The 21512-nt window shown below is 39.3% G+C and overlaps 2 protein-coding genes across 2 annotated transcripts; both read right to left on the bottom strand.

Annotated features, from left to right (window-relative positions):
• Window positions 1-1492: 1492 nt before the first annotated feature.
• Window positions 1493-11232, bottom strand: myl6 (myosin, light chain 6, alkali, smooth muscle and non-muscle). Its single transcript, XM_020923243.2, has 6 exons — window positions 11111-11232; window positions 10810-10837; window positions 6276-6419; window positions 5406-5579; window positions 2912-2989; window positions 1493-1767 (listed from the first exon to the last, which is right to left on the bottom strand). The coding sequence occupies exons 1-6, from the start codon at window positions 11111-11113 to the stop codon at window positions 1739-1741; spliced, it is 456 nt and encodes a 151-aa protein (XP_020778902.1). The 5' UTR covers window positions 11114-11232; the 3' UTR covers window positions 1493-1738.
• A 3164-nt stretch (window positions 11233-14396) lies between these two features.
• Window positions 14397-20945, bottom strand: tsfm (Ts translation elongation factor, mitochondrial). Its single transcript, XM_020923229.2, has 6 exons — window positions 20814-20945; window positions 19934-20086; window positions 17260-17388; window positions 16098-16220; window positions 15610-15691; window positions 14397-14931 (listed from the first exon to the last, which is right to left on the bottom strand). Exons 1-6 carry the CDS (start codon window positions 20859-20861, stop codon window positions 14537-14539), a joined length of 930 nt encoding a protein of 309 aa, XP_020778888.2. The 5' UTR covers window positions 20862-20945; the 3' UTR covers window positions 14397-14536.
• Between the last annotated feature and the right edge of the window lie 567 nt (window positions 20946-21512).

The raw sequence follows: 21512 nt of genomic DNA, 5'->3' as shown, positions 1-21512 counted from the left end.
ACTGATTTGTTTTTAAATTGTTGAAAAATAAATGGTGATGTTGGAACTAAATATATACTGTAATATACACTGTATCTGATCCAGTGGAATTACTTTCATCATAATGGCATTAGGCACAAGTGTTTTTTTTTCTGACTACAAAAACAGTAAGTGTACAAAGAGATGATTTTCAGACATTCTCAAAACTGCTTTTATCATTTATAAATTTTAGGCCTACAAAAATGTTTATTCTTAAAGAGAACATGTGTAAAAATCAACTATTATGAGTTATAGCAATCATAAGAGTTGTATTTTGTATGATTCATGTTTGAGTAATCTGATATTGTCCTGTGTTTGAGACTTGAGAGCTAAAGAAATCAGTTTTCACCTACACCAGGCATGTCCAAAATGCGGCCCTCGGACAAATTTTTCTTGGCCCTCAGGCTTCCAGGTGAATTGACCCAAATTACCTTACATCAATTAAAAATGTACTTTTTACTGCAAGTTTTTTTTTTTTTTTGAAAATCTACCTTGATAAAGCAAATATTGAATATTTAGTGTGTGGTTTTAAAGGTTGTATGGAGGATTTTTAGTTTTTGTTTCAAATTGTCAGTGAAAGTTTAAAATACCATTACAGAGACACAGCAGCCTTATAATTATGATAACAAAAAAAAAAAAAAGAATGAAAATCTATCAACTGTGGATGTAGTGAGGCCAGATAAACATCAACCAATAGATAACGAGGCTCCCTCATTTTCTATTGGCTTTTAGGTTGTCAATCAAACACCCTAGTGTAACTGACTCTCTTAGTCTTAGACCAAGCCTAAACCAAGACTAAATCAGGATTGAACCAGGACTAAAACCAGGTCTAAACTAGATCTAAACCAGGTCTAAACCAGGACTAAAACCAGGTCTAAACTAGATCTAAACTGGGGCTAAAACCAGGGCTAAACCAGATCTAAACCAGGTCTAAACCAGGTCTAAACCAGGACTAAACCAGGACTAAAACCAGGTCTAAACTAGATCTAAACTGGGGCTAAAACCAGGGCTAAACCAGATCTAAACCAGATCTAAACCAGGTCTAAACCAGGACTAAAACAGGACTAAAACAGAATTTAACAGGACGAAACCATGCTGCGTGGACCGTGTCTTCTCCTCTTCTATCAGTAATAGTTTTAATACGGTTCAGTAAAGTCTGGGCTTTTTATTTTCTTTTAACAGACAAAACATCTTGTGTGAAGATATCCGTGTCTTTGCTTCTCTACAGAAAATCAAGTAATCCAGAGTATTCAGATTACATTACTCACTTTTAAGTAATTTACTGGATTCCGTTACAAACTACATTTTGGGGTCTGTAATCTGTAATATGTAGGGGAATACATTTTAAAAGTAACCTTCCCAACACCGCTCATAGTACATGTATGAACATCTGAAGAGAACATGAAAAAAAGGATAGACTGATCACTGCAGTTTACGATGAACAAAATGTAGACGAATGAGAGAAATGAGCCAGTTCCAAATGGTAAAACATGACATTTTATTCAATACAGAGGTGACGTTTTCCTTATCCACAATGGCACAGTCCGAAAGACTCACCAAAAGCAGAAATACAAAAAGATGAGGTTCACAAGGGACAGAAAAGGCACTGAAACCGAAACTAAACAGAGCGAGTGAAGAAAGAAAAACATAGAAGCGTCAGACGAAAGACAAAACTAAAACACGGAAAGGGTTAAAGCTGAGATCGGGGTTTGTCCAGTGTTCAACCGTTCATCACCATCCTCACGAGCTCTGGGGAAATGAACAAAACAAAAAGACAGCAGAATTAAATACGATGTCAGAATTCATATCAAGTTTAAAAAATATCTCGATAAATTTATAATATCGAGATATCGCCCACCCCTTGACCGTACTCGACCAGAACTAAACCAGGACTGCAACAAAACTTGTGAGAGGATTTTCAGCATTTAAAGGAGAACTGTTTACTTACTGTTTATTTATTCATATATTTTTTATTCATGCAGATGTTATTTCTTTGTCTGGAATGTTTCACAGTGTGGCATTAAACCTTTATCTTCATGGAGCCCAAACCAGAGCAAGTTACAGGTCAGATCTGTGGAGAGGCGACCCCGCTCACAGTCAGAATGTCTGTTTTCTAGGTATTTTTGAGCTATAAAACCACCTGTAATTTAGTAGATGTAAAGTAGAGCTGTTTAATGTCACACTGTGGAACATTTCAGGCAGAGCGATGACATATCCACAGAAACAAGTACGTGGCGGACCCCCAAGCAGAAAAGTGACACAATGCCCCTTTAAAGAGCATTCACCTCACCAAAACTGAGACTAAACCCCGGAACAGAAACTGGACTCAACTAGAACTAAACCAGAACTGCTACAAAATGAGTGAATGAGCAAAACCTTGGAGACTTGTTCATTTAAAATAGCTGTTCAAAATAGTGTCTCTTTACAGTCTTTATTCATATTTAAGAAGCTGATAACTGATTTTTCTACATAACTCTATGATGAAGGACAAGATTTGAAAGTAAAATGCAACTAAATCTTTGCAGTTTTGGTGCACTCATGCAGACCTGGGCACCGTCCAGCTCCCGGGCCACATACAGCACCCTGGTTGATTCTGATCATTTGACCTCATGTATGGATCAAAGCTGCATTTCTTCTACTTTAGAGGTGTTTTTCTTAAATAACATTTTTTGTAACGCAACCTCACTCTTTCATTACTTAGTCATAACATAAACTCTTACCAGTCAAAATACAATTAATATTATGCAGAACAGAATATTTTCTGTTTCTCATGTGGCCCCATAGAAAAAAGAATTGCCCAGCCCCGAGCTAAACTAATACAAGAATCTTGTTGCAGAACATGAGTGTAGAGATCTAATCTCCTGTTCTCCATAAACACTGCACACCACAGTACCTTCATAGTTTAAAGAGCCATTTGAGTCTTCAAGTCCAACTAAAAGTGTCTCCACCTCCTCCTCTGTCATTTTCTCACCTAAACATGGAAATATAATTGTGTAGAAAAATGTGTACTATTATTACAAACAACAAAAACAAAAAAAAAACAATTCAAAACACATACATGAAAATGTGGTGGTATTTCCTGCTAACACATCATATATTTAGATCTCCATGTTACCTGTATTTGTTTTGGAAATACTTTATTCACCAGAAGTAACATATTAACATAATAACACATTATGTTATTAACATAATAAGTTTCAGTTTTGATGTTGTTGCTCTGAGTTTGTCTTTTGTCAGTATTCATGAAGCTGCCTGGTTAATTCCACTTCTCTCAAACTGTGGAGCTGCACTTGCTGTTTCATTTATTGTGTACTGGTAATTAACCGAGTCACGCCAAAATAAATGTTTATTTAAATATCAGACAGGACAGCAGGTTACACACGGATAATCACAGACAGCCTGTTTAGACTTTTACAACAATGTAAACACCTCACAGAGGGAAGATTCTGTGTGGATAAAAGTATGTGTTTGTGTCTAATGCTAAAGAGAAACTAATGTAGTGCGACCAGACGTCCCCTTTTCCCCGGGACAGTCCCAGTTTTGAGCCTGTGTCCCCTGACCCAGCAGATTTATACAAAACCACTGATTTGTCCCAGTTTTATACAAGAAATGTCCCAAGTGTCCTTATTTGATTTAAACTAAGGACTAAACCAGGACTAAACCAGGACTAAACCAGGACTATCACAATTTCTAACTAATCTGATTTAAATTGTCATTTGTTTTGCCAAAATACAGAAATCCGTGTTCGTGAATGACAATAAAGCAAAAAAAAATGCAGCAACAGAAGCCCCTCAGATCATGACTGACACTTACTCGCTCTTTTCTCAATTTTATTTACACCAAACGTCCCAAACAAAAGGTGTGTCCCAGTTTAGAATTTTGAAAATCTGGTCATTACGAATCTAAATCGCAAAATAGAACACAAAACAACTTTATGAAAATGACAAGTCGACTGTTTTTCTGTGTAAGATCATTCAGATCGTAGAGCTATTTCAACATCAGTAATTCAGTTTAATTTTAGTTAGCACTAACTTCAAGACACAAAGACCTTCTTTTATGCACACAGAAGCTTCCTCCGGTGAACTATATCATAGCAAAGGTCTGAACACGCGGCCTGTGACCATGTATATGTGTTGAGGTCTGCTGTTCTCTGTCTAATATTTTAAATATAGATTTATCTTACGATTTTTATATATATTTTTACTCTTTGTTATTGTCATATGTGATGTTTGAGTCCAAGTACCGTATTTTTCGGACTATAATTCGCACTTTGTTTCATGGTTTTTGTGGCCTTGCAAGTTATACTCTGGTGCGACTTCTATATTAAAAGTTGTGATGGGCAAATGAGTCGGAGCTCTGGAGCACGTCTCGGTCTTTCTGAAACAAATTGCTCTGAGGCACTGCCTCGGAGCTCGTCTCACAGCAGCCGCTCACGTGACCAAAGTGTGGAAGTGTCGGCCCCTTCCCCTACTGCTTCGATCTGCGTGTCAATCGCTTCAGTGTGTCGAAGCGTTTCATTGGCTCAGCGAATGTTCCGCTCTGCGATTGGTTCAGAGTGCTTCAGAGTGTTCAGTGCACTTCCATGGTTTGACAAGCGCTAAACTGCTACAGTATAAAAGATGCACTAATATTTCTTAAAAATGTTGGTAGTGAGGAGTATTGTGTGACGTGATGATTTTGGTGACTTTTGGCATTTGTTTCATTTTCGATGGCATCTACAAGTAGAAAAAAGCGATCCATGGTTTGGGATCACTTTGATCTAATTCCACCTAACAAGGTAACGCCTATTTTCTTATTTATAGCATGTTATTTATGTTGCTCTTTACTTCTTGTTGTTGTTGTTCTTGTTGTTGTCAAGTATTGTCTTATTTTTAAATTTGTCCACTAGAGGTCAGTGTTTCTCCAAGGCCTCAGACGAACCATGACACAATATTGCGACAGAGGTGTCAATGCTGCACGAGGCTCCATTCACCCATCACTAATTAAAATATATAATTTCACATGCTTGTTATTGTCACACTGACAGCCATGAGAGGGCGCTCTGTGTGTCAGTATCTGCTGCTCGTCTCCTCCAGAAAGAGCCTCCGTCCTGTCTGTATCATGTCAGATTCTTGTAGGATTTCAGCAGATTTCCAGCTCTCCCGGGGGCGGGGATAGGTGCATCAATCAGGTATGAGTGGATGTCTGGCTACTGTAGTTTGAAAATACAGTCATTTCCCTTGTGGATCATTAAAGTCTGTCTAAATCTAAGTCTAAGCCTATTTTAGCATGACTTGGCTAATTTCCAATACACAATGAACGCAACAGGAAGTGCGGCTCTTGAGTTTTGAGAGAAGCGGAACCAGGCGGCTCTGTGATTAGGGCCGATTGCGTCGTGTAAGACTCACCCAGAGTGGTGAGGACGTGCCGTATCTCTGAGCCCATCACGGTCCCAGTTCCATCTTTGTCGAACACTCGGAGTCCCTCCACCATGTCCTCAAACGTGACCGTATCTTTGTTTTTGGCGATGGTCTGAAGCATCGGCAAGAAATGCTCAAAGTCCACCATCTTGTGGTTCATCTCTGCAAAAATGGAAATGTGAATGCTGGAATATATACATAATGAACAGAACTGCAATATAACACACCAGCTGCAAAACTAAAACCAGCTAAACTTGATTTGAAATAAGATCTGAGTACAAACATACTGACGAGTACAGTTCCAGGAGCCTACAATATTTAAGATGGGTCAGTGTGTGTTTAAAACCAGCTGCTTAGTTGGTAAAATAATTTGAGTGTCTATGGAAGTTTCTGGAGGTGGCACTTAACCTGCATAACTCCAAAGGAATAGAAAGTTAAAATCTTACTTTGGAACATTCTCCAGATATGTTTTATGGCATATTGTGTCAGATTAAAGGAAACGAACAGAAGCAGACGTTCCTTCAGAAAAAGTTCTATACAGAGGCTGAAGCCTTATGACATTTGTAGTAAATCTCTCGTTTGTTCAAATTAAGATCAAGTATCAAACAGAGTTAATCATCTCCCCATCACATCACATGTTGTCTTGTCTTCATCTACTGATCTGCAATGGATCCTCAGACTAGAAATTCTCTTCATCGAGGTCATTCAGTTCATCATCATGATCTGAATCATTTTTTCCTTGTTCTGTAAAACATTTAATAACTTTGTGTACAAATTGTGCACTACAAATGAATTTTCTTTTATTCGAGAGGGACCCACCACCACAGTGATAGAACAGTAGAGTTTGTGTTAAAGCACCTTCCATCTTGGGGTTGCCCAGGACCTTGAGGACATCAGCGTTGATGGGGTTTTGTCCCAGAGCTCTCATCACGTCTCCACACTGACTGTAGAAGATCTTCCCATCTCCAGTGCGGTCGAACAGCATGAACGCCTCCTTATACTCTGCACACACAAGGACCACTTTTTATCTTCATTGTTGTATCGTAGTCGATATCGAGTATCGAGTCCATTCCTTAGTATCGTACAGCACTAATTCTCATCACATTTAGGGTGTTAAAGAGAAACTATATACATTTTCTAGTCCACTACTTGCGTGTCTCCATAGAGATGTTATCAAATATCTCACAGTACGGTGTTAAACTAAATTATCTTTATGCAGACTAGAAGCTGACACCAGTAGACAAAGACAAGTTCTCGGTCAGATCTGTGGAGAGGCAACCCTGCTCAGAATGAGATTGCAAAAATCGGTCCTAAACACAGTTTAATGCCATACTGTGGATCATTTCAAGCAAAGAAATACCATCTCCATGGAAACAAGTAAGAAGGTGATGGACCCTCCCCAAGAAAAGGAACTTTTGTGATTTGTGAGCCACTGCACACTGTGCACAGTAGCACACGTCCACATTATATACACACACACATATATTATATATATATATATATGCTCATCTCGAGCACATGTCCTCCAGGCTCAAACTGCAGCTGTCAACACTCAATAGGTTGATTTGAATGAGCAGAGACATGACAGTGCAAGAACTGGTTCTGTCGTGACATTTGTGGTTCACTGAGCCACATGAATGCCCTTTGGCACCAAGTTCATTAAAACTGAAACATGTGTGAAAGCTGAGGAGAAAGAAGAGGTCGCCCTGAATGAGCTCAGACATATTCTTTTAACAGTGACCCATTTTATGACAAAAATATTACTCAGTTGTGGGGGCTGTAAGGTAATCCTGCAGGGCTGGGCCATATCATACTGCTGGATCTCAAATGACATCACAGCACTGGATAAGACGATAATATTTAATACAGATGGAGTCAGCAAAAATGAATATGGTTAAAAATGTATTAATATAGAATTCTAGGGACTATTCACAAATAGAAATGATCATATTCAACATTTGTGAATTTACCTTTTGGAGATTTCATGATAAAGTACAGTGGGATCTATAGGAAACTGTCTCCTGTCCCGATCTGGAAGTCTGACATCACATTCTAGAGTCTGAAAATCACCAACTGTTCATGATATACTGTCACTTGGTAAATGTATCAAGGTAAAACAGAAGGCTGGGTCATATATGACCAAAAGTGCATCACATTTAGGTTTCCTAATATTAATCAAATACAATAGATTTTCATTTTAAAAATGAATAAGGATGACTTTCCACACTCAAGGCAGGCTTTCACATTAGTGCAATTAAAAAACAAGAAATAGTCAAATTTATTCACTCTGAACTCCAAGCCTCATGTTACTAGGGATGAGTAAAACAACAGTTTTTTTAACGATGAGTATAAAAAATTACAGCCCGACCGATATGGATTTTGTTGCGGCCGATATGATACTGATATAATGGGAGTTGGAGCTGCCGATACCCGATATAATCACCGATATATTCAGTGATGTTAAAATTCACTGTAAATCTTGAATTGTTTAAAAAACTTAGGTTTGGCTCTAGTGGATTTTAAATTGGGTTTATTTAAGCAACATTTATTGTTATTCTGACTCTTTACGTCATATTTACAGACAGTAGTTCGGCCTAATGGAATTTTTGCATCACATTCTAGCTACTAGTGATGGGTATTCCAGTTCTTTTAAGAGAAATGGCCCTTTTGGCTTGGCTCACTAAAAGCAGCTGGCTCTTTTGGGTCCCAAGCAACTCTTCAGATTGTTTTGTTGCAAGCAGGACTAAACTAGAATTGAACCAGGACTGGAAAAAAAGGACTAAACCAGGACTAAAACGGATCTAAACCATGTGTAAAACAGGACTAAACCAGAACTGAACCAGGACTGAGTGTCGGGACTCGGTGTCTATCTCTCTCCCTCTCTCGAGCCCAAGATTAGTCCTGGTTTATTTATTTTATGCTGAACTACAGCCAAACATGCACATTTTTTCTATCCTATGCACACGCATAATTCTGAAAATTTCGTTTTGAGCCGCTGCCGCTGTCAAACTACCACGAGTCTGCACGCGGTGTGAAGCTCTAAGAGCCGTTTCGTTCGAGACCGACCCATCACTACTAGCAGGTAAAGAAACTAGCGCTATTAGCCTTTAGCCGTAAATACATGCGCAATTATCATCATTCACACCTCTATTCACAGTTCATTTACATGTCAGTGCAGGTCCAGTAACAAATATACGGCCAATGTAGTCACTTTACAATAGACCAATAGAAGAGAAAACAGCCTGTTTATGTGCGGGAGCTACAGCAGCTAATAGCTAACTAATGAGAAAAAACAAAAGTAGCTTCAAAGTCGACACATTTCCAACACTCACCGCTCACACAGGCTCCTCCTCACATCACAAGTCTGCACTAATAAATGTCCTTTAAATCCAGACTCAAACCGATTGTCTGTAAAAAGAATATAATCTCAGTGTTTGGATCTATGTCTGCGCGTGTAAACAAACACACGTGAGTGACGCGACTCTGTGGTGTGTTCAGGGACAGTACAGACACACACACAGACAAATGACTCCGCAGATAAATACTGATGTGGAGCCACATATTAGGGCATTTATCTGACTGTAAATTGGATTAAATGAACATAATGTAGATAATCTAAGCTTTATAACGAGGTATAACATGCCCACGGGAAAGTGCCCCATATCGGACGATAATATCGGTCAACTGATAAAATCGGTCGGGCTCTATAAAAAATTATTCTGAATTGATGCAGACACGCCAGGAATTGGAATTTTAGATTTAATTGAAGCTCCTCCTCTTCTCTGTGAGCCACGTGGACATTTCTCTGCACGTTTGAAAAAAGTAGCCACTCATTTGAATTGAAAGGTAAAATGCAGTCAACCAGTCAAACGTTCGTGCATCGACTTGTGAGTCTCAGAATCACAGTCAAACTGAATCCTGTGAGAGCCACAGATTCCCACCCCGACAAGATACAGACATTATTAATATTCAATTAACTGCACAGCTGCACATCTTTTAAAGAACTCAAGTAAAGACCATAAGGAAACTAAAAAGTATTATTGTGGCCATAGTCCCAGCAGAAATCTGAGATTTTAAAACAATATTAATCCAATTACTTGGACAGCCACTGATATGTGTAAAGGAACTGTCTTGAACCAGTGTCCCGCTAGTATACAAATAACTATTCAAATACAAGCTGCACTCAAACAACTGCACTGATCAAAGCAGCAAAACTACTCTTAAAACTGGTAATAATAAAACACAGATCTGACATTCACACTAGTCAATTTGCACCAAATGTATCCACACAACTCAATATTCTGGTTACCATGCTTAACTAATGAGGACAATCAGAAAACATACACAACTTTTAAAAAGTAGTATTAGTAGGGTGACCAGATGTCTCCGTTTACTCCATGATAGCACCAGTTTTGAACAATGTGTCTCCTGTTCCAGCAGATTTATCTAAAACCAGAGATTTGTCTCAGTTTTATAACAGAAATGTCCCAGGTGTTGCTATTTTGACCAATCTGATCCCTGACAACAGTAAAGAAAGACATAAACTCATCATTTGTCATCATTTGTGTTGGTAAAATACAAAAAAGCTGCTTAAAAAGGACCATAACCCAAAGAAAACATAACTATAGTGACAGTTTTCCTTAAGTATGCTCTCTTTTCACAATTTTATTATTACCAACCACCAACAAATCAGGGATGTTCCAGTTTTTGATTTGAAAATCTGGTCAACCTAAGTGGTAGTATCTAAAAACACTGACGTGGTTTTCAAACTTGGTTAACTGGTGCATGAGTAAACAAAAATAGTTGTTTATCCATCAAATCACTCAACACTTTTACCTGTGAGAATCCAAAGTGGAAAAGTGCTCAGCTATAAAGTTACACACAACCACTTTAACTCATGTACTGTTACTTTTTTAGTCCAACAGATTCTATATTACACAAAATGGATTCTTGAGAGCTTTAATTCATGTTAGAATGTTGTTACCTCATCAAAACAGTTGTGCTTTCATTCACGTTTAAGTAAGTCTTTATTATTATTAATCTGTCTACATCTCCAAAGCTCAAAATGCTCTGTTCCACCTTGTGATGTCATGAAACCGCTCCTTTTACTTTATATTCAGAAGAGATGATTAATTCTAGATCTAATGATTAACGCACGTTCAAAAGGTGTCTGGAGTTTAAATACTCAGAGGAGAATTTCCTGTATTACCACATGACATCACAAGGTGGAACAGAGTGTTTTCTGTTTAAGAGAAGAACCAAATATGTGTGAATGAACCAAAAGTGCAGGTATATTTGTGAAGAGGAAATAACATTACATCATAGATCAGAAAATAGCCTAACATGGGCCCTGTAAACAATGAATTAACGAGGTTTTGGGGACTGGACTTACCCATAATTTGGTCATCGGAGAAGTTAGACTGAAAGATAAAAAAATAAACACACAAGAGGTTAACGTAAAGCACCACAAATACATCAATATTTAACATTTTTGGACAATATTTTGATCGAAATCGCATCGCTTGGTTGCTAAGAGCTGGTTAGCCTGACTGGACGCTGCAGGATTTGGGCCAAAAATACCGATGCGCATTTTCTACCGATATCGATCCATGCAAAAACGAGCACGTACGCGATCTAAAGCGGAATCAATCTATGCACATGTCCAGGTTACGCGCTTGAAAACAGACGCTTACCATGGCTGTAGAAGCGTTTTTGGTGCGGATCAGACGCGATGCGGCTCAGGACTGCAGCGGGGTAAAGACAGGCTCCGGCACATCCACCGTGACGCAGCGCACTTCACCCCGCGTCAGCCAATCACAGCGCGGCGTCCCGGCCCAAGCATTTCTGGTATTTTTACCTGGGTGTGGAGGTAAAAAAAACAACAACAAAACAAAACAGAAAAAAAAAAAAAAAACCTGCACACACCTACGCCTAAAGACAGAACCGATAATACTCTTATTCAAACAAGTCCTGTTGTTTGGGGATTTGAATTGTAATTTCAGACTGTATTTGATTGTATAAATCAGGTCTAAACCAGGTCTAAACCAAATCTAAACCCAGGACTAAACCCAGAATTAAATCCGGTCTAAACCAGGTCTAAACCCAGAACTAAACCAGGTCTAAACCAGAACTAAACCAGGTCTGAATCAGGTCTAAACCAGGTCTGAACCAGGTCTAAACCAGGACTAAACCAGGTCTAAACTAGGACTAAAACAGGTCTCAACCAGGTCTAAACCAGGACTAAACCAGGACTAAACCAGGACTAAGCCAGGTCTAAACCAGGTCTAAACCAGGACTAAACCAGGTCTAAACAAGGACTAAACCAGGTCTAAAGCAGGACTAAACTAGGTCTAAAACAGGACTAAAACAGGTCTAAACCAGGACTAAACCAGGTCTAAACCAGGACTAAACAAGGACTAAACCAGGTCTAAAGCAGGATTAAACAATATGACACTAACAGTAGGTGGACATAATTTAAAGCAGCAGTGATCTCATATAAAAATCATTTCTCTATCAATAATATTTTTAATTAGATTAAACATCTCCGTCTTTGCTTCTCTACAGTAAACAAAAGTCTGTTCATGGAGACTTGGGCTCAGACAATTTGAAGACAACAAACATGAATTTTCAGGATGTGGTTGGTACATTCATGTAGTTTTAAAAAACATGACCATATCAAGTAATCCAAAGTATTCAGATTATGTTATCACTTTAAGTAATTTAATGGATTCCGTTACAAACTACATTTTGGGATATGTAATCTGTATATATATATATATATATATATATATATATATATATATATATATCTTGTTTTTTTAAAACTACATGAATGTACCAACCACATCCTGAAAATTCATGTTTGTTGTCTTCAAATTGTCTGAGCCCAAGTCTCCATGAACAGACTTTTGTTTACTGTAGAGAAGCAAAGACGGAGATGTTTAATCTAATTAAAAATATTATTGATAGAGAAATTATTTTTATATGAGATCACTGCTGCTTTAAATTATGTCCACCTACTGTTAGTGTCTTAAACCTGGTTTAGTCCTGGTTTTAGTCCTGATTTAGTCCTGGTTGAGTCCTGGTTTATACTGGTTTTAGTCCTGGTTTAGTCCAGGTTTAGTCCTGGCTTAATCCAGGTTTAGTCCGGGTTTAGTCCGAGTTTTAGACCTGGTTTTAGTCCTGGTTTAGTCTTGGTTTTAGTCCTGGTTTACTCCTGGCTTAATCCAGGTTTAGTCCGGGTTTAGTCCTGGTTTAGCCCAAAATGTGAAAACAGGAAATACCGCCGTGTAATCCATTAATTTTAACAAAGTAACTGTAATCCAATTACCACTCATGGAAACAGTAACTGTAACTGAATACAGTTACTCATAATTTGTACTCTGATTATGTAACGCTGGTACATGTAATCTGTTACTCCCCAACACTGGTAGTAGTTTACCACCACCAGGTCTGGAGTGAATGAATAAAGATCTGTAAAGTGTCTTTGAGTGTCCTAAAGAGCGCTGTATAAAACTGATGCATTATTATTATTATTACAGTAAGGTTTGGGCTTTCTGCTTCCACGGCATTGTTCATGCAGGTGGTTCATTTACAGACAAGGTAAAACTGAGTTCAAAGATCACACACGTGGAGTTAATATGATGAAGTGAGATTGAGGAGCTGGACCACGCCTCAACCTCCTCTCCAGCCAATCACAGCTTATCCCAACCAAGCCTTCAATTACCCACAAGCCCTATTAATACAGCCTATCCCTACAACAACAACGCCTGTGTCAGCTCTCTCAACCCCCTCCCTCCCACCCAGAATCTCATGTCCGTCATCTTCAAAAAGGAGAGGTTCCGAATCAGCTGGGTGACTATTACCCCCACCCTGAGTCTTCCCCAGCCATCACATCTATCCACCGTCAATAAATATCTTGATAGTATTCCATTGTTGTGGTGTGGTTTTTGCTTGTGAAATGAATTATAAGTTTTGACATTTGAGTACTTCTTTTAGAGGGATTAAACATGTCCATCTTGCATTTATACAATTCCAGGTGATTTAATAGCTGAAAAATCTATTGAAAAACATGTATTCTTACTGTGAGCTCCTCTGACTAGGGGTGTAACGATATCCAAGTCTCTCAATACAATATCATCACGGTATGAACCTCACAGTACGATATTTATTGCGATATTGCGGGAAAGCTCACGATATGGTGGGGAGGCTCACGATTAGAGATGTAACAATATCCAAATCTCTCTGTACCATATTTTCACAATATACATCTCATATATTTATTGTGATATTTTGTGGAGCCTCAAAACTGTTAATACGTGACTTTTTCCTCTTAAAATGCCTTGACAAGACTTAATCCAAAAAACTAAGACTTAAAAGTGTTAGAACTATTATTTCTTCTTGTAGTCTGCACTGAAATGGAGCAAAGGATCATGGTCTATTTTTTTTTTTTAGCTATTGCTGTAACAAAACTCTTAATTTAAGCAAAGAGACTTGTAATTCGATATATTGTGATGGTCCACGATATTATTGTGAGAACTTTGACGATACAATATCACAATATTTCGGTTACTGTTACATTCCTACCTCTGATCAGTAACAAGAACAACTGGCATCACCTGTTCAGATAAATAAACAAGATAAATAAGTTTACAGCCCCTCAGTCATCCAGGTAGAATCCATGACAAAAGAAGAAATTCAATTTGTCAACTGGACAAAAGTCTATTTTGGTCGACCAAAATAAACTTTGTCCAGTCGACAAATTGAATTCTTCTTTTGCCATAAATAAGTTTAATGCCATACTGGGTAACATTCTAAGCTGACCACAAAAAGTTACTCAGAATTAAAAAAAAAAATCTAAATACTTTATACAGTTTTGGTGATTTAATTGACCTTGTTCAATGAATAAGAAACAAAAATAAAAATAGGAGTCAGCTGGTTGGACCTGGAAGTGACATGATCACTCACAACAATCCCATAGAAATTCACCAGTCGAGATTTAATTCAATAAAATGACAATGATCATTTATTGTGAGACAGTTTAAATTATTTAATTGACCCATACATTTGCTGAAATTCATTTAGCATACATTATATTCCATTTGTAACTGACTAAATATTTATTGTCCTTCTTCCCCTGATTTCTCCCCACATTGAAACCTCACAAAGTCCAGAACTCGCGCCTGCTTCCCTTTCAGAAACTGTGCTACGGTTCGGCTCGGGTCGCCCAAAAATGTCTGTGCCAAAAGTCGAGTCTCTCCCTCTCCGCACGGGAGATCCTCCATGTTCCCCAGAGCCACGGGGGCCTCTCCCACCACGTGCTGCCCCAGTTTACGCCCCAAAGCCCCCTCCTCTCCGGCCGGACCTCCCTGGAAGACCACCAGGGCTCCGTACCGCCCCATCACCACCTCCGCCTGCCCGGGGACAGAGCCGTGCACGTACGAGCCGATGTGCCAGTCTGAAGGGACGCCCAGAGTCACCGCGCGCTTCACAGACATGTTTTCACCAAGACGACCTGAGGGAGGAGGATACAGAGGGAAGTGTGAGGATAATGAAGGGCTCACATGGTTCAACTGTTTCTGTACAATCACTGATTTCTGAAGCATGTAGCTCAAAGTGTTACTGACAACATAACACAATCACAGTGACAAGTCTTATATTTGTAAATATTCTTTATTTAAAAGTCTTCAGTGTTCATATTTCAACCTTTATTTGGTTGATAATGAATCTAAAATGTCTGCATGTATCATAGAAATAACTTAGTTGCAGCTGTAAAAACAACAAACAAATATCTGTCTAAAAGTGCAACAAAAGCTATACAATTATAATAATGGTAACTGGAATAAACATTGACTCCTGAACATGTTGAAAGAGGTTTCTTCACTCAGACAAAGCAGTAATTCAGAAGTTTTTGGATGAAAAATATTTTGCATATAAATCAATCAAAATCAAATCAAAATGTAGCAGCTTCACTTTATCTTTAATTTAGCAGGACTCTCGTCTTCTGTGATCTAACCAAAGAATATAATGAGCATATACATTGATTGAAATCCTAGTTGTTACAGTGCTATTTTTCATGTTTTTGTAGGTTGTCATATGTGATTGTATTTAAAATGTTTTCATAAAAAACACTGATATTTTTGAGAGAGTTGTATATTAAATGAATTCATCCAGCACTGTACATTTCACTGACCGATTACAAAAGCCACGTGGTCGGCGAGAGTGACTCCTTCAGTGAGAGTGAGTTTGCTCAGGTCCTCTCCTCCCAGAAGACTCTGAAACACGAGGAGAACGATGAGGACCATCCAAAATGTCATTCACACATTCAGGATGGGACATACTATAGCTATTACATTTAAGTAACACCAGAGGGCAGCAAAGGACAATTCTAAAACAACAGACATGATACAGACTAGATGTCATCTACTGAACAAAGTAAGAAATTCAAAAAAGTTGATGTACAATTTGATTTATGTGTATGTTCTCCTGATTGTTGCCTTAATGGTTTAAATAAATACAGATTTCTGTGAAGTTCAAATATTTGTTAAATACACAAAGTCCTTTATAACAAACACAACACTGCAAATGCATTTTGCAACAATCTTAATCCAAAATGGTCCAAAGACTGAATAAATAGAATCTAATATAGACCTGAGAATCATATGCTTTTAATAATGTTACCTTGACATATCCAGTGTGTTTCTGAGGTTTGTTTTTGTGATGAGCCAAAGTGGCAAAAGCGACAGCCTTCACCAGCTCCTGAAACTTCTCATTACGAGCCACAAAGTCGGTCTCACAATTCACCTGCACCCAAGAAAACAACCAAATATATTATAAATGTGTCTTTCCAAATGATAAAAACCAAACTTATCAGTCTGCTCATTTCAAAAGCTCTTCCTGGATTACCACCTAATGATGTCACAAGGTGAAAACAGGTATTTTGTGCTGTAGATTGCAGGAAATGTTAAGACATTCAGGAGTGTTGACTACAAACAAATTGCCCAGTGTTGATCTTGTTTTAATTGTGTCAATTACACATAAATGACAACTGACCAAACAATGTGATTAATTAGTATAATGCCACATGGTTCATTCATATCCATTAAGGCTGGTATCATTAAATAGTTGCTGATACGATACATACCTTGATACATAGGCCATGATACAATACATATCTCAATACAGTGAGCTTTCGATTTGATATGATATATTTCAAATTGATTTGATACAGTTCAATAAAAATAAAGGCTAAATCATGTCTGTGATACTAAAAGTCTTTGTTAAATCACTTCTTGTGCAAAGTTCATATGAAACACAAACATTTTAATCATCAAAACAGTGAAAATGTCAAATGTGTCACATAAACAAATTTCCTTCCTCTAAACAAACAATAAAACTGTAGCTGTAACAAAATAATTTAATAAAATATACCAAAAAATACTCTTGGAGATATATTGATACAGCAGTCCCCGATATCAATAGTGTATCAGTACAGTACAGTACAGATATATCGATATTTTTGCACACATTTAATATACATGCTTGCACATTTTGATCTGGTTCAAACAAATGTTAAAAATATTATTCATGTTGATATATAGTAGCTCTGCAACAGGTGAAAGAATCAGAATCATTGGCAGTTGGTGATGGTGCAATATTAAACAAAGAATAATAATATAAACTATGATAAAATAAAACATTTAAATCAAGTAAAAACATAGACTTTGATATACGAAGTCAAAATATACAGTATGGACAGAAAAACTATCAGTTGAAAGAGGTTTATTACAGTCGTCGCACACTGATAATATTGGTGGAGTGTTTTTAATTGAAATGTCTGTACCTCGACCATGACTGCATCACTGTCTCCCACAAACACACCGACCAGCCCCTCTCTGGCCCTGCGACCCTCCAGTTTGTTTGCTTTGCTCCAGCCCTCCTTCTGGGCCTGTTCATGCAGCCACGACTCGGCCTGGAAATGGAAAATGGAAAAAAGGTACTTAAGGTGAAATACCATAAAAGGACACTTGTTGAATTGTGTGTACTTCACTAGAGAAGGTCAAAAGTGAAATTTATTTCTACAGCACATTTATAAACAGATACACTGTCAGATACAAGTGCTGCACATGTTCAATAAGTCAATAATACTCACATGACACAGTAATTTCAAAGAATACAAATATTCACTTAAATGCTTAATGCAGGGGTCTCAGACTCGCGGCCCTGGGGCCAACTGTGGCCCTCGGAAGGATTTTTTGCGGCCCTCCACTTAATTCCAAAGAATAATGTCAGTGCGGCCTGCGGTAGATGTAAGCACAATCCCACCCCCCTTCCGCGGGCCGCACTGATGAAGCTGCAATCGGTGCCCATGCAGATTCACAACAGATTATTAACGCAGTTTACGTCCCAAAACTTAATTTACAGCAGTTGTGAAGCAACGAGTCTAATCTGATCTGTTAATACAAGTACACGTGCACATACGGCGTCACCGAAGAACCAAAACAAACCACACATGGTGGTACACGTGTGCACACTTCACTTTACGCTCCCATAACCACAGTATAAGAAATAAAAAGACATTGACAGTCTGTTTACCTGCTCAACACTCGGTGCGTAACTTGCTGGCAACCCGATGACCAAGCTCCACCTGTGCGTCGCCGAAATCCACGCGCACTCAGTGGCAAACACAGCTGTCCCATCAATATGCAAGCACCACAAAACTGCAGTGATCTATTCCAGAGGCTTGGCAACATGTTAACAAAAAGTACGAGGCAAAAACAAGCGTCTTCCATCCATGTTTGACATACGACAAGCAGATACACTCCAGTGTGGTCAGCTTTCACACCGAACCAAAAACGGGTCCAATTAACGAGCCTCTGTATCTCCAGTAACCAATACTGATGTTCCCCTGTTAATACCGCGGGCCGTCCTCATCTTATCACCATGAACTCATAAAACAGCAACATTTAGAACTTTCTACAAACTCACCGCATCAGCCCAGAGTTCGGGTAACAGCAGGAGCCAACAGCGTTCACAGTAGCGCGCAGCTCCTCATGACGGCGCTGGGGTCTGGTCCTTGGTCTTCTGTCGTCCTACAAGCGCGTTGGTCAGATGGTCCGGAGGCTCTGTCCTCCATGTGCTGGTTCCAGACGGTGGCGAGCAAGACCAGTGTGCAATGACTGGGTCTGAGTGGGAACGTTCCACCGTCTGCGCGCTGGTTCCGTGCGGGGAAAGTGAGAATGCGCTGTGGAATATACCTACAGGTCTGTGCGGGCTGCTCCTGTCCTCCGCGCTCAAGAACCGCGGCTGGTTCCGAGGTGGTGCAAAGCATCCGGACAGAAGCGTGAATCCAGTTTAGTTGGTGTCCGCATTTGGTTCTTCCCGGGAAAAGCGCTTTTCACTCCCCGCTCCACGTCATCTGAGCCCGGACCGAACCGGAGCTGCTCCTGCTGGTTCGGGACTCGGGTTTGGATCTAGTCCGACTATATTTCTCACACTAGGTTAAAAGCAGGACATTTTTTAAAGGTGAATCAATTGAATGGGCGATTGCCTATTGCCATAAAATTATTTGGTTAATTAAAGCCTAAAATATCAAATGCTGATTCCTACATGATCACGGGGAACACCAGGACCTCTCTGTGCGTGCAGGTCCGGAACAGAAATACACACCCCCATTTTTGACGCTCTCTGGAGCCACACGTTCGCACGTTCTTGCTCTGATCTTCGTGTGTTACATTCTCTGTATTGGCCATTGTTGGTAAAATAATTCGAAAATGAATCGCGGCTGCGTCTGGACAACAATCTGTTACTGCGTTGGAATCGTACAGCGCGTCATTTCAGGCAAAGGAGACGCGTTTCTCCCATGATGCATTTCGAATAGTTCGTTTGGACCTGCTGTCTATGGTTTGAAACCGGGTTCGCGTTCACACCAGAGCAACCGCACCAAAGTTGGTCATTTGGGTGCGGATTCAAGCAAACCGAGACCACCTCTTTTTTGAGATGTCGGTCCGCTTGAGTTGGTCCGGGTCAGAGTCCGATTGACGCTTTCACACCAACGCAAACGAACCGAACTAACCACTTCTGGTTCGAATGGACCGTTTGGTGCGCACCAAATACTGTTGGTGTGAAAGCACCTACAGGTCAAGGCTCACTGATGAGCATCTTCAGTCTATCCTGAGGATCTCATAAGCTTCCTCCTGCAAGCCAAATATCTCTCAGCTGTACAAGATGAAGCGTAGCCAGGTTTCAACCAGCAAGGAGTAGGCAAAAGAAGAAGAGTAGATGTATTAGTTTAAACTTATGTTCTGAATACATTTTCATGTTCTGAACTGTTATTAAAGATTAAGAAAGTGTGTTGCATGTTGTTCTTTCTCTCTCTTTTTTTCCCGTGCAACCGCTATTTATCGAATACTCAATGCGGCCCAGCCTCACTCAGACTTTATCTAGTGTGGCCCCCAGGTAATTTGAGTTTGAGACCCCTGGCTTAAAGGATTTGATAAGTAAGTAGGAGACGGTACCTGTGTGATGTCATTGTCAAACTTCTCCAGGGCCTTCTTACAGTTTGTGAACGTGTATCCGGTGCTTTTCCTCAGTTTCATGAGAAGAGCTTTTTCTGCAGCGAAGAGCGGACATCCTGAGTGTAAGGACTGCACCGGACCCACCATGCACGCCTGGACACAGAATTAAAACACTAAATAAAAACGAAAAGAGTAAAGAGACATGCCATTTCATTGTCACTTTTCACAAAATTAAATGAACATTTGGAAAAAGAATAATTCCTTTTTTTTTTCTTCTGTGTTCCACTCCTGCCCCATTTTAAGAAAAAAAGTATTCTTTAGAAATCTAAAGAATGAAGAAACAATTCTTCAAATCCCAAACTTAAACAAAACTGATGGATAAACGTGTTGATTAATGAGCCCCAAGCAATACTACTGGATGAGAATTCTGTTAAGATGTGCTCAATTTCACATCCTTCATTATAGTAGCCTACACTTCTCTTTATCATTAGTTACTTACAGTTCACAATAATGTCATTTCAAAGTGACACAGAGTAGAATATTTCCATTTATATGTCCAAGTCAACCTTTACAAAACACTGTCTAACAGTCTAAATTTTTCATTCTATCAATTTATTAATGTCAATTAAATCATGAACACTAGAATTTCATATTCACCACTGCTTCTGCTCACAACAACAACAACAGTATAGTGGGACTGCGCTGTAAATTAGTAGGTATAATTAGAACAGATTTTCTCTTGGATTTGTAGTTTGGCATCATCCTGATCCTGACACTTTAGCAAAGCAAAGCTATAGGAAGTTCAACTGAAAACCTATAAAAAACCTCCGTATCTGTGACATGACTGCTCCGTTATTTCGTGCATAGATGTAATACGTACCCTGGCCGCTCCTTTAGAGACAGATCTGAATAACAAACCCAGAGACATGTTTAGAAATGTGCACAAATGTGTTTCTTACGAAACTCAAATCAAATGCTCTAATGTCATTGAGCCACGCTGCGTACGGCACACCGCGAGGGACAAAATACAAGCGCTTTCTCTATTGGGATATACGCGCGTGCCATCTGCAGGACGGGAGGGAAAGGAAACGTTCAACAGCTGTAATAAATAATATATACTATATATATGACATATTATGTCATATATATGTCATATATATGTAATACATTTAGTCTTTTTCGTGTTCAATGTTAAGTGGAGGTGAGAAACGTCATGCTGGAGCAATGAAAGTGTTTTGGAGCAGAGACCCACATAGCAAAAAATATCCGCAGAACGGATCCGCATCGGAGTTCACTTGCACATCGCCGCGGATCCGCAACGGATCCGCCGCGCGGATACGCAGCGGATCCGTCAAAATAAGCCCGGATCCGCGGCGGAGGCGCGGCTGATCCGCTGCGTATCTCGCGGATCCGCCCGGGACCCGTTTTGGATCCGCTTTCAGAACCGGGTTATCTGCCGCGGATCTGTTTATTGTGTCGTTAGGAGCCTAAATATGCTTCAGATTTAATACTGATCCACTTCCTTACTGACCTAAATACATCAGCAGCATTTGCATTGTAACTGTACATAAACCTTTTA

This window comes from Boleophthalmus pectinirostris, unplaced genomic scaffold (genome assembly GCF_026225935.1).
Source record: "Boleophthalmus pectinirostris isolate CB_2022bp ecotype Guang Dong unplaced genomic scaffold, ASM2622593v1 HiC_scaffold_3, whole genome shotgun sequence".
Lineage (NCBI taxonomy): Eukaryota > Metazoa > Chordata > Actinopteri > Gobiiformes > Gobiidae > Boleophthalmus > Boleophthalmus pectinirostris.
This window is presented reverse-complemented; position numbering and strand designations above follow the sequence as displayed.

Bases quoted from the DNA above. Each gene is read 5' to 3' on its own strand.
- myl6 (XM_020923243.2), bottom strand. The intron at 6,420-10,809 runs GTAAGTCCAGTC...TTGTGTGTGCAG, and splicing joins CTCCGATGACCAAATTATGG to AGTATAAGGAGGCGTTCATG. The intron at 5,580-6,275 runs GTGCTTTAACAC...CCATTTTTGCAG, and splicing joins GGGCAACCCCAAGATGGAAG to AGATGAACCACAAGATGGTG.
- tsfm (XM_020923229.2), bottom strand. From the start codon at position 20,861: ATGTCTCTGGGTTTGTTATTCAGATCTGTCTCTAAAGGAGCGGCCAGG. The intron at 20,087-20,813 runs GTACGTATTACA...TTCTGTGTCCAG, and splicing joins TCTCTAAAGGAGCGGCCAGG to GCGTGCATGGTGGGTCCGGT. The intron at 16,221-17,259 runs GTACAGACATTT...TCTTGGGTGCAG, and splicing joins GTGATGCAGTCATGGTCGAG to GTGAATTGTGAGACCGACTT.